An 11,325-nucleotide genomic window follows, 5' to 3' on the forward strand; every position below is an offset into this window, starting at 1 on the left:
CTAAACGTGAATGTCTGCGCAGATGGAAATTCCAAAGATGCCCAGCAGCCCTGCCTTGGCACAGGCTCCAGCGCCGGTAGTATCTGAAAAGGGGAAAATTTTTCAAAGGAAGAGCATTAAGAAATATATTATTATAATTCAGCAATTCAGTATCTTTCTATAAATATCTCAACTCATGGTTATACAAATGATTTCTTATTACCAAAGATATTTGCTATACTGTATTGTAAAGGATAACGTATTAGCTTTAAGAAGACCCAAAAGTGCTACGTGGCTCGATCCAGATTGATGCCAACATTCTGAATAATGGCTTGCTTATATGACTTTACTGTATGTACTTACCACCTTAGTAAAAGAAAACTATTGTAATAAAATCTTTTTTCTGTGTGATAGAAACACAATAAATGCTAATTATTTTCTTCTTTGTCTACCTTCCACTATTCTGGAAAATTTCTTGTGTTGTGTTCACCATCTGAGGTCCAGCCTCGCTTTCATTCTGGGTCCCCTGCAATGTTTAGAAACTGTGTAAAATGCCAGCAATGACTTCATGACACGTCACTTGGATAAACCAGGGTTTTAATTCCCTATGCGTCAATGCATTTCACCTGCTCTTTCCTGGACCAGTTCTATACTATATTCTATGAATATTTTCTTCACTTAACTAGGCAGTAATGGTCAAATACAGTTGTATATACATAAAGTGTACAAGGTGACAATTTAATGTATATATACATTGCAGAATAATTACGAAGATCAAGATAACACCTCCATCTCCTCACACATTTAGCACAGGCAAGTTTAAAAAAAAAATTGGTGGTGAGAATGCTGAAGACTTGCTTTCAGAACTGTAGTTACCATGCTGTACATTAGACTCTCAGAACATATACTTTTATATGCCCTTTGGCCTATATCAGCCCATTTCTGCCTCCCTGCAAACTCTGGCAACCACCATTCTATTTCCCGAGATTATTACTCAATGACATCCTTCTTACCATCTCCAAAAGATGCTTTCCTAAGGACCCAAAAGACTTCTTTCCTACCTGAAAGTCTTACATGTGAAAGAATAAGACAATTCGATCCTAAAATCAACACACAAAAATCAGTAGCCTTCCTATACACAAACAATCAATCTGAAGAAGAAGAAATCAAGAAAACTATCCCTTTTATAACTGAAACAAAAAAATCAAATACTTGGGAATAAACCTAATAAAAAAGGTGAAAGACCTATACAAAGGAAATTATACAACACTGTTAAAAGAAATAGAAGAAGACACAAAGAAATGGAAAGACATCCCCTGGTCATGGATTGGAAGAATTAACATTATTAAAATGGCCATCCTCCCAAAATCAATATACAGATTCAACGCTATTCCAATAAAAATCTCAATGACATTCTTCAAAGGAATAGAACAAATACTGATGAAATTCATATGGAACCACAAAAAAGCACAAATAGCCAAAGCCCTACTGATGAAAACAAAGGAAAAAGGAGGTATCACACTTCCAAACTTCAAGCTATCCTACAAAGCCATAATAATTAAAACAGTTTGGTACTGGAACAAAAACAGACACACAGACCAATGGAACCTAATAGAGAGCCCAGAAATAAAACCACACTTATGTGGATAACTGATCTCTGCAGAGGAGCAAAGAACACACAATGGAACACTGACAGTTTGTTCAATAAATGGTGCTGGGAAAACTGGACCACCACATGCAAAAAAATGAATCTAGACCACTACCTCTCACCGTGCACAAAAATCAACTCAAAATGGATAAGAGAACTGGACATAAGATCTGAATCCATAAAATAAATAGAAGAAAATATAGGTAAAACACTATAAGACATATATCACAATAACATCTTTAAAGACTCATCACCCAAAGCCAAGAAAGTCAAAGAAAAGACAAACACTTGGGATTACATCAAACTGAAAATCTTCTGTACAGCAAAAGAGACATTAACCAAAATAGAGAGATACCCCATTGATTGGGAAAAAAATCTTTGCTCTCCATTCAATGGGTAAGGGACTGATCACAAAGATATACAAAGAACACACATGACTCAACAAAAACAAAATAAGCAATCTAGTCAAGAAATGGGCAGAATAACTTAAAAGACATTTCTCCAAAGAGGAAATGCAAATGGCCGACAGGCATATGAAAAAATGTTCAACATCCCTTGTCATCAGGGAAATGCAAATCAAAATCACATTGAGATACCACCTTACACCAGTAAGAATGGCACATATCAAAAACACAAGCAACAACAAATGTTGACGAGGATGTGGTGAAAAAGGAACTCTCCTACATTGCTGGTGGGAGTGCAAACTGGTCCAACCATTATGGAAAGCTGTCTGGAAGTTCCTCAGTCCTAAAAATGGAGCTATCATATCACCTGGCAATTCCACTACTAGGGATCTACCCAAGGGACATAAAAACATTGATCCAAAAGACCACCTGTACCCCTGTGTTTATTGCAGCACTATTTACAATAAGTAAAACCTGGAAACAACTGAAATGACTGGATCAAGAAGATGTGGTATATATACACAATGGAATATTATTCAGCAATCAAAAAAGATAAACTCATGCCATTTGCAGCAACGTGGATGGAGCTAGAAGGAACTATGCTCAATGAAATAAACCAGAAGGAAAAGAAAAACATCGCATGGTTTCATTTATAGCAGGAATATAGGGGAACCAAATAAGACATCAGTGTAAAAAAATAGTAACAGTACAAAACACAACAAAGCAAAAACAGACAATTATAAATCAAAGACATACTGCAAGGGAGGAGGCAGGAGAGGGACCAGAGGGAGGGAGGGAGGAGCACAGGGGACTGAGGTGATGGTGCCTGGGTGCATTGGGGAAGGAAACTCTATGGGGACTACACCTGAGGGGGTGGAGGGAAGCAAATATTGTTTAAAAATGAACAATGATGTAAAAAAATTAATTTTTTTTTTAAAAAAGAGAGAATTCGATCCTTTCTCCCTGGCACCAAGGGGTCTCTCATGTAGTTCACGGTCTGTGTTAACTTCTCCACTAGACTACATGTTCCTTGGTGGGAAGAGTTTTCTTCATTTCTATATCTCCCTAACATTTAGCACAATTCCTCCACATGATAGGTATCTCGTTTCCAAAGGAAACAGAATTGAGTCATGTTTCACATTTATTTGTATCTCACACAACACCTCCCAGAGTGCCCAGTACCTAGGAGCTTTCAAAAAAAATTTTGGTAAAGGAATGATTTATGGGTACTCACGTGGCTTTGGCTTTTCAACCACTTCCGCCTTATACAAAGGTATATCTTTGCAGAGCTGCTTAATAGGTGACCCAAACAGGAACCAATCAGCATGTGTGATCAGAGACTCAAAGGGGTTGTACTTGACCCAGGTGTATTTGCTGGAGGCCATGTTGTTCAGAGCCTAGATCAGATATACAATATTACAGAGTGGGAGAGGTTTAAAAATCATAGATATAATATGGTGGGCCTAATATAATAGAAACCCTCTAGTTCTTATTTTGTTGACATGAAATAGTATGTATACATAATGTTTTAAATTGTAGCTGCTTTTCTTTTTCATATTATTAAACAGATGGCAGTCAGGGATCTCAGGATGTCTGTCTGGTGACAATGAAACCCAGAGAGGGTGAGTCCCATGTAAAAGTGGCACAGATGGGAAATTATGGAAGAATAATTCAATCCCAGGTCCCTAACTTCATGCAGTGTTTGTTATTCTCATTACACCTTTGTGTTGAGTATTATAACTTCACTCATTTTTCTGCCAATCATTAATTTTTAAAGTTCTGCTCTGAGAAAAAGGGACATTCAGCCTATTCAAAAAAGACATGGGAATTTATTATAAATTCTTATATTGGGGACTACTTGGCAGAAATGAAGCTAAAAGAAGTATTCCCACACGCAAAAACAATAAAAATGAAGTTGAGAACACCATAGCCAAGGCTAAGTTATAATATTATGATCTCCCTCACCCTCTTCACTCCTCTATGTCTCCAGTATTCCTTGGCTCAAGAGAAGAAAATATTTGAGGGTATTCCAGGATTACCTGCCTCTCGTAGATGTAACGTTTGAGTTGGTCCAGAGCAGGGATGGCTTTATGGTCCATCTTCATGATGTAGCAGGCTCTTCGGGAGAGCACTCTGGATGCAATGTAGCCCTGAAGCAGCAAGAGCACCATTACTGCCCCACCCAGGCCCTGGGTTCCTAACTCACTGAGGACAACAACATCTGAGCAGTAGAAGAAAGTCTGGAGTGAGTGGTTGTGATGGCTTTTCAATCTGCAATCAATTCTCTCCAATCAAGTTCTTTTACATAGTATGCTTACTTTTTCCCTTGTAACTTCTCTCTCTTTGGAATTATGCAAATCCATGTTTTATAGCCCATTGTTTATGTTATGAGACCAGGGTTTACAGTTTTGTGTTTGAAATATTGAGAAGAAACAGCTCTCGGGCCTCCCCGGTGGCGCAGCGGTTGAGCGCTGGGTTGCGAAGCTGCCCGCAGCCTCTGCAGCGCCGGTTCGATCCCCGGCTGCTCCCAGGCCACCAGAGGAGGGTCCCACATGGCGCGCAGACCTCTCCTGCCGCCCGCTGCTCCCCTCAGCAGTGTACTTCGGTCCTTCTGCCTGCTCTGCTCCCCGCTCTGGCTCTGGTGAATTCTCTCACCCTCCCGCGCTTCTGACTGTACCCAGTGCATGTATAAACAAAACAAAACAAACAAGTAAATAAATAAATAAAACATGCCTCTATAAAAATAAATAAATAAATAAATAAGATTAAAAAAAAAAAAAAGAAACAGCTCTCTGTTTTTTTTTTCTATCAATTTTGTTCTGCCTCTTCTTCAATTTGGAATAAATAAAATATTCTTTAGAATGCTGCTTTCCTAACATATTAGGTACTAGGCAACATTTAAATTTAAATTCACATTAACTAAAATTGTAAATGTACTTACTTCCTCCATCATACATTTCAAGTGCCCAGTGGCTACAAATTACTGTTAACTTCCTTACTGGAAAAAGCAGATACAGGGCCTCCCCTGGTGGTACAGGCAGTTGAGCACCATGCTGTGAAGCAGTCTGCAGCCTCTGCAGTGCCTGTTCCATCCCAGCCAGAGAGGGTCCCACATGGTGAGGCAGACCTCTCCTGTCTCACCCGCTGCTCCCCTCAGCAGTGTATTTCATCAGTCTGCCTGTTCTGCTCCCCACTCTGCTTCTGGTGAATCCTCTTACCCTCCCACGCATCTGGCCTGTACCCCAGTTCTTATGCAGAGTAAAGACATATATCTTTAAAAAAAAAAAAAGCAGATACACATTTCCCCCAATGCAAATTCTACTGGGTAGTGCTGCTTCAGAAACTCTCATAAATATACCCAAACCAAGTCTCACACCTACCCATACATATTTCATCTATTGTCACCTTTGCCACAATCTTCTCTCCATCCTTTATTCATCTCAAAACCAAGCTGGCTGGTTGGGGATGGGTTGGAGGAATGGGAATTAGAAGAGGAATGGAAGGTGAGGACATTGGAATAAGAGGAAGCCAAGGCCATCTAATCTTCATGCAGAGTGGAATTTTCTTTACAGTATTCCAGATAATTAGTACTTAGCGGTTGTATATAATAGAAATTCTCTAGTTCCTATTTTTCAGTTCCCATAAATTACCACTTCCTAAAATTCAAAAATAGACTAAGCCAAGCCTGATGATAATGGAAGAAGTTTACACCAAATCCTCACCACACTGATTTTTAAAGATATTTTGGGAATTTCCTTGACATTTGCTGAAAAAGAATTTTAGTATTTAAAAATTTTAGTATTTTAAAATTCTTTTAAAAAGAATTTTAAAACTTCCTTTTAAACTTTCACATCTTTCAAAGACTTTATACTTTCAAATGTGTTATTGAACTCCCAGTACTACCAGGGAGGGGCACATGAGGAGGTTTCTATGAGAAAAGGAGGAGAAAAGCATGTTCAGATGTCTAGTGAGATGGATGATTACTTATACCCAAGTACATAGTTCTGTGTCTAGGCAAGGGCAGTGTCATAATTATTGCCATTGAAACAAATGGACAAATGAATAAAGGGATAAAGGATACAGTCTCTGAGCAAGTTTCTGAGACATTGTTAAGTCAATAACTAAACAATAAGTAAACTTGGAAATAGTTGGTGTTTTCATCTAACATACTTCCTTTTTTACAGAAATATGATGTATGGCCTGTTGTACACACATAGTTAAACGGATAGAATTTTCAGGATTTCTGCTATTTTGTAATTGTTTCATGATTGCTCTTTTATTACACATATTTTTTGCATTTGAAACCCTGATTCATTTATTTATTCCTTTGAAAAATATTTTTGGGGAGACTGCCAGATATTACTTTGTTGTTGTACTTATTGGCACCTTCTGGGCCTTGATGAGACAATAGCATGATTCTAATTGCCATCTGAAAAGGTCAAGCAAACTTTTATGTTTCCTATTTAGACTTTTAAATGACCTTTTCTTAGACATAACTCTCTTTTCTGATGAATGGCTAGATTAATGAAAGGGGAAAAAAACAGAACTCAGGAGATTCTGACAGATTGCAGAGAAATCTCAGAATTCAAAAGATGCCAAATGGCTGCTGAGAAAACTAGGCTTGAAAAAAAAATTCTCTTGGTGCTTACGTGTTTATAGTCAAAAATTGTTGTAGAAGAGCACGAGCCTGCGTGGATGTTAATGATGGCGGTATTTTTTTCGTTGTCAATTGTCACTGTCTCTTGGACATTGCCCCCGTTTTTGGCTGGGCTGATGAGGTTATAGACCTAGATTGACAGTAAAGAAATAAGGTGTTTCCATAAATCATATGCATTTGAAACCAACCCTCCCATCAAAATAAAATCTTCCACCTGCTATGAACAAGAGAAAGTTGAAAGCCCTACTTTGAATCCAGACCAAAAGTCCACGCTAAAATAAGAATGCAAATCTCTTTCCTATGGTTTACTATACCATATTTGGGAGAAGTAGTGACATCACAGGAAAGATGTGAATGACCTCATTTTTAATCAATAGGTTATATTTTTTAAGTTATTGCAGTTGGAAAGTAATAGCCAACCTCATTGTTTCCATTATTGGTTATTTTTGGGATTCTATCCCAAAAAAGATCATATAGACTTTCTACTGTCCTTCAAAATTATCTTGTCTCTTCCTTTTCCTCTCCCAATATCTCTAAGATATAGTACATAATAAATCAACTCACATCAAATCCATGAGATTGTGTCCCAAAGATGCCCAGCATCACCAGAAATGCCACCTGAAAAACAGACCCGTCACTTCCATCCCCAGTGGATAGTCATTGAGGGTAAATACATGAGTGCACACTGGACAAATATCTCAGAAAATGTACACTTGACATGTTGGTGGGTGGTCATGGATAGTTATTTTCAGAACAGAAAACATACACATTCACTCATTTGATTGGCATTTATTTAGGCCATGCTATTTTTCAGACACAAAATTCTACCTTTGCAAACTTATTTGCAATCCTTTGTAACATCATAACCTTCTAGATAGTATGTGCTTATACATATCTTATACATATATGTATATACATATCATATACATATCTTATACATCTTATACATATCTTATACATACTATCTTATACATACTTTATACATACATATAGTATTTTATACATATTGAAATTTGGGCCAGATGATCAAGGGGTAAAGAGTCTTTTTACTATTGGTTTACCAGGGTGTGGTTCACACCGACTTTGGGTTACAGCACTATAGGTGTCAAGTTGTGTCCTCTAATAAATATATAAAAATTCCTTGAGATCAAGAGATTTAAACAGATTTAAATTGGATTCATGGACAATAGACACAATGGATTTCAAAGGGAATCTTTGAAAATATTATTCTCTGGGCATAATTAACTTTGGAGATTGACATTGTATTTTGGATAAACAGCAATATTTTTCCAGAATGATCACTTTGGAAAAGCTCATGTCCATTATCTATGACACTTGCAAATTCTTTTATCAAGATTGAAACCCAAGCTGGTATTAATGAAGTTCCTTAGTCAGTAATAAAAGTTGAAAGTTTGGTCATTCTTAAATTTTACTATAATTGTTTGTGTAAGAGGATACCCCACATTTGATGGCTTGGGAAAATCACAATGCTCCCATGCTTCATACTATTCATCTGTAGAATGGAGTAATACTATTCAGGTTGCAGAGCTATTAATGTGAATCGATATGATTACTCAGTGAAATGTTCAGTATAGAACCTAGTATGCACTTGGGAAATGACAGCTGCTATTGTTATTATTATTATAACCATTAATATTGTTGTTTTTAAGTTACCACTTTTATTTTAGATAGTAAATGCAATTGTCCTAAAATGCCTACTTTTCCTCCAAAGCTCATTAAAAGGAATTATTATTTTTAAATATTCCATATTTCCAAAATTTTTCTTTGTATTTTTTTTCATAAACATCTCAAAAAACAGACAAGGGACAAATACATATTCAACTTAGTGTTCAACACTATTCCTGCTAAAGACAGCATTAATTCAGTCAGAGAAGTTTAGAAGCATGTACAGTCTTTCTAAGATCCCTGAAATCCAAGGCAAATTGGATATGAATATTCTTTGAAAGCAGTCATCACAGAATATAGAGAAACATAGACAAATACTCACAAGGATTTTCATTTTGCCTGAAGGGAAATAGGTGCTGGAGCAAGTGAGGCTGTCTGGTATAGCTGCTACCTTTATACTAGCTTCAAGATGCAGAAATCGCTTACCAGAATGATCAGTTTGGAAAAGGCCATGTTCCTATCTCTGACACACCCTGGCAAACACTTTTATCAGGATTGAGACTCAACCATTTGATATCAATGAAATTCATTAGTCAATAATGAAAATTCACCATTTGGTCACTCTGTAAATATTCCTTAGTTATCTATTCTATGTTTTATTTGAGATTTCAACTTCCACCCTTTAAAAATATTACAAGGCGCTTGGTCTACACAAACATCAAATAAACAATTAGGAAATATTTTCCCTCAGTAGTAAGATCTGAGTTGGGTCTCCCACTCGATGACTTATCCCTGTCCTGCTAGGTAAACTCTTACACATAAGGAAATGACTTGAGTGTGGAAACAAGGACAGTGCCTGGGGGCCTGCTTTGAGAGCAAACAGTCTGATGATATTTTGTACCTTTTCTTTAGAGTTGCTGTCAATTTTCAGAGAATCCTGAGAAACAAGACTTAGAGAGCATTCATTCAATTACCAGAGTTAACTGAATTTTTACATTAAGCCTTGCCCCAAACTCCACTGAAATGCTGCATTATATATCATGAGGTGCATTGAGAGATTCTCTGATTTAAAAAAAAAAAAGAGAGAATAACATTTGACTCACGTAATTTTTAGAACACACGATTAGAAATGGTTAGTTAGTGTTAGGGTGAGGTCATGAACTCAGAAGTTAAGGAAATGCAAAAATAATCAGTAAGTTGCAAAAATTGTTAAATATTGAGAATCACTACAGTAAGCAAAGAAATCACATAAATGATGTCCTTGTTCTACCTTTGGAATGACTTCCTAACTAGAAGCTTTTCAAAAAATCAGGCTTTTAAAAAGCAAACATTTGGGCAATTTGGGTGTTACCTAGTTGACTGGAATTTCCCTACCACGGTTTGTCAGCCTGGGTGGATGTAAAATGTGCTGCTTTATTAAATCTTTCTGAGATAGCAGCAGCAAAGATTATAGTTTGTAGTACTTCTGCAAATTTTCTCCCACATCTGGCTCCAAAGTCTGAAAAGATCCAGCTAGCTCCCACATCTATAGCCATTAGGGCAGACAGAATATCACACCCCACTCTTGTTATTCTCCTCCTATCCCCATAAATTCTTCTGAGTCTGTAAGTATAAAGATAATTGTGAATGGCATTTATGGAGCACTTACTATTTTCTAACACTTTCTAAGCACTTTGCATATATTGATTCATATGATTCTCGTAACAGTCCCTTAGGTTACCTTCTGTCCATGTCTTGTTTTACAGAAAGGAAAACTAAGGTGCAGGGAAGGTGAGTAACTCTTCAGTATTACATTGCTTCCAAGGCCAGGAGTTGAGATTGGAACCCAATTTGATACAAGCAACTATACTCCTAACTGGACATCATTTAGGCCTCTGATGTGTGTGACTTCTTGCCTTTTGAGATAGGAGCATTAGCAAGGAGGCTTCTGCTTCCAGAATGATACTTTAAAAAAAAAAAAAAGATTTATTTTTTTATTTATTTATACAAGCACTGGGTACAGTCAGAAGCGTGGGAGGGTGAGAGAATTCACCAGAGCCAGAGCAGGGAGCAGAACAGACAGACTGATGAGGTACACTGCTGTGGGGAGCAGAAGGCATGGCAGGAGAGGTCTGCACGCCATGTGGGACCCTCGCCCTGCAGCTGGGGATTGAACCGGCACTGCAGAAGCTGCGGGCAGCTTCACAACCCAGCACTCAACCGCTGCGCCACCAGGGAGGCCCTCCAGAATGATCCTTAACCAAAAAATAACTTGGAAATCATCAGACATGCCCACAACTCAAGAGTGGAAACTTTAAAATAGGGTAAATTTGTTTGTACAATTGGATCCATTGCCTAGCTCCCCTCTGAACGGTGAAATCACTGTGGGAGGCTTCATGCTGGCCATACCCCAACCTGGGACACTGATGTAGTAGGTCTGAGGAGGGCAAGCACATGGGTTTTAAACATTCATAATTGTTTCTTATTGAAAAAGTTGTTTCAAGTCCCATCCAAAACTCTTAGGAGGAAATAGACTCAAATAGGCTGAAATCTGGGGAAGGTCATAAATATACTTAGTGGCGAAGGTAAAACTATCCTTGCAAGCCTTCTGGTTCTGGGTCCCATATTCTTTAGTTGATAAATCATTGAAACCTTCTTCTACAATTGTGCTTTTGTCTGTAACTATATATAATGCTTGTGGGTGTTTTGCTTTATGCAGTTCATAGCAATATTCTGGACTATGCAAGCTCATCCTGGAGAACTGTGCCTTTTATTTTAATGTAATGTATCCCACTTGGTCTCAATTCATGTTTTTGCTTCTGTTTCCTTTCTTGTGGAACTATTTGGATGATACACTTCTTTGATCCTTTTATTTTCAAATTCTCTATGTGGTATTGTTTTCATTTATTTTTCAGACTCACTGGGGTTATAAATGACAAAATTGCAAGATATTTAACATACTCATCATGGTGATTTGATACCCATGTACGTTGTGAAAAGATTTCCCTATCAAACCAATTAACATATCCATC

The 11,325-nt window shown here is 37.5% G+C and overlaps 1 protein-coding gene across 1 annotated transcript; it reads right to left on the minus strand.

The window, feature by feature from the left end:
* GKN2 (gastrokine 2) lies at positions 1–8,708 on the minus strand. The gene is made up of 6 exons (XM_037527083.1): positions 8,697–8,708; positions 7,253–7,306; positions 6,681–6,818; positions 4,071–4,181; positions 3,266–3,428; positions 1–83 (listed from the first exon to the last, which is right to left on the minus strand). Exons 1-6 carry the CDS (start codon positions 8,706–8,708, stop codon positions 1–3), a joined length of 561 nt encoding a protein of 186 aa, XP_037382980.1.
* Positions 8,709–11,325: the final 2,617 nt, after the last annotated feature.

Source organism: Talpa occidentalis, unplaced genomic scaffold (genome assembly GCF_014898055.3).
Source record: "Talpa occidentalis isolate TD23 unplaced genomic scaffold, MPIMG_talOcc4v2.1 talOcc4.5, whole genome shotgun sequence".
Taxonomy (NCBI): Eukaryota; Metazoa; Chordata; class Mammalia; order Eulipotyphla; family Talpidae; genus Talpa; species Talpa occidentalis.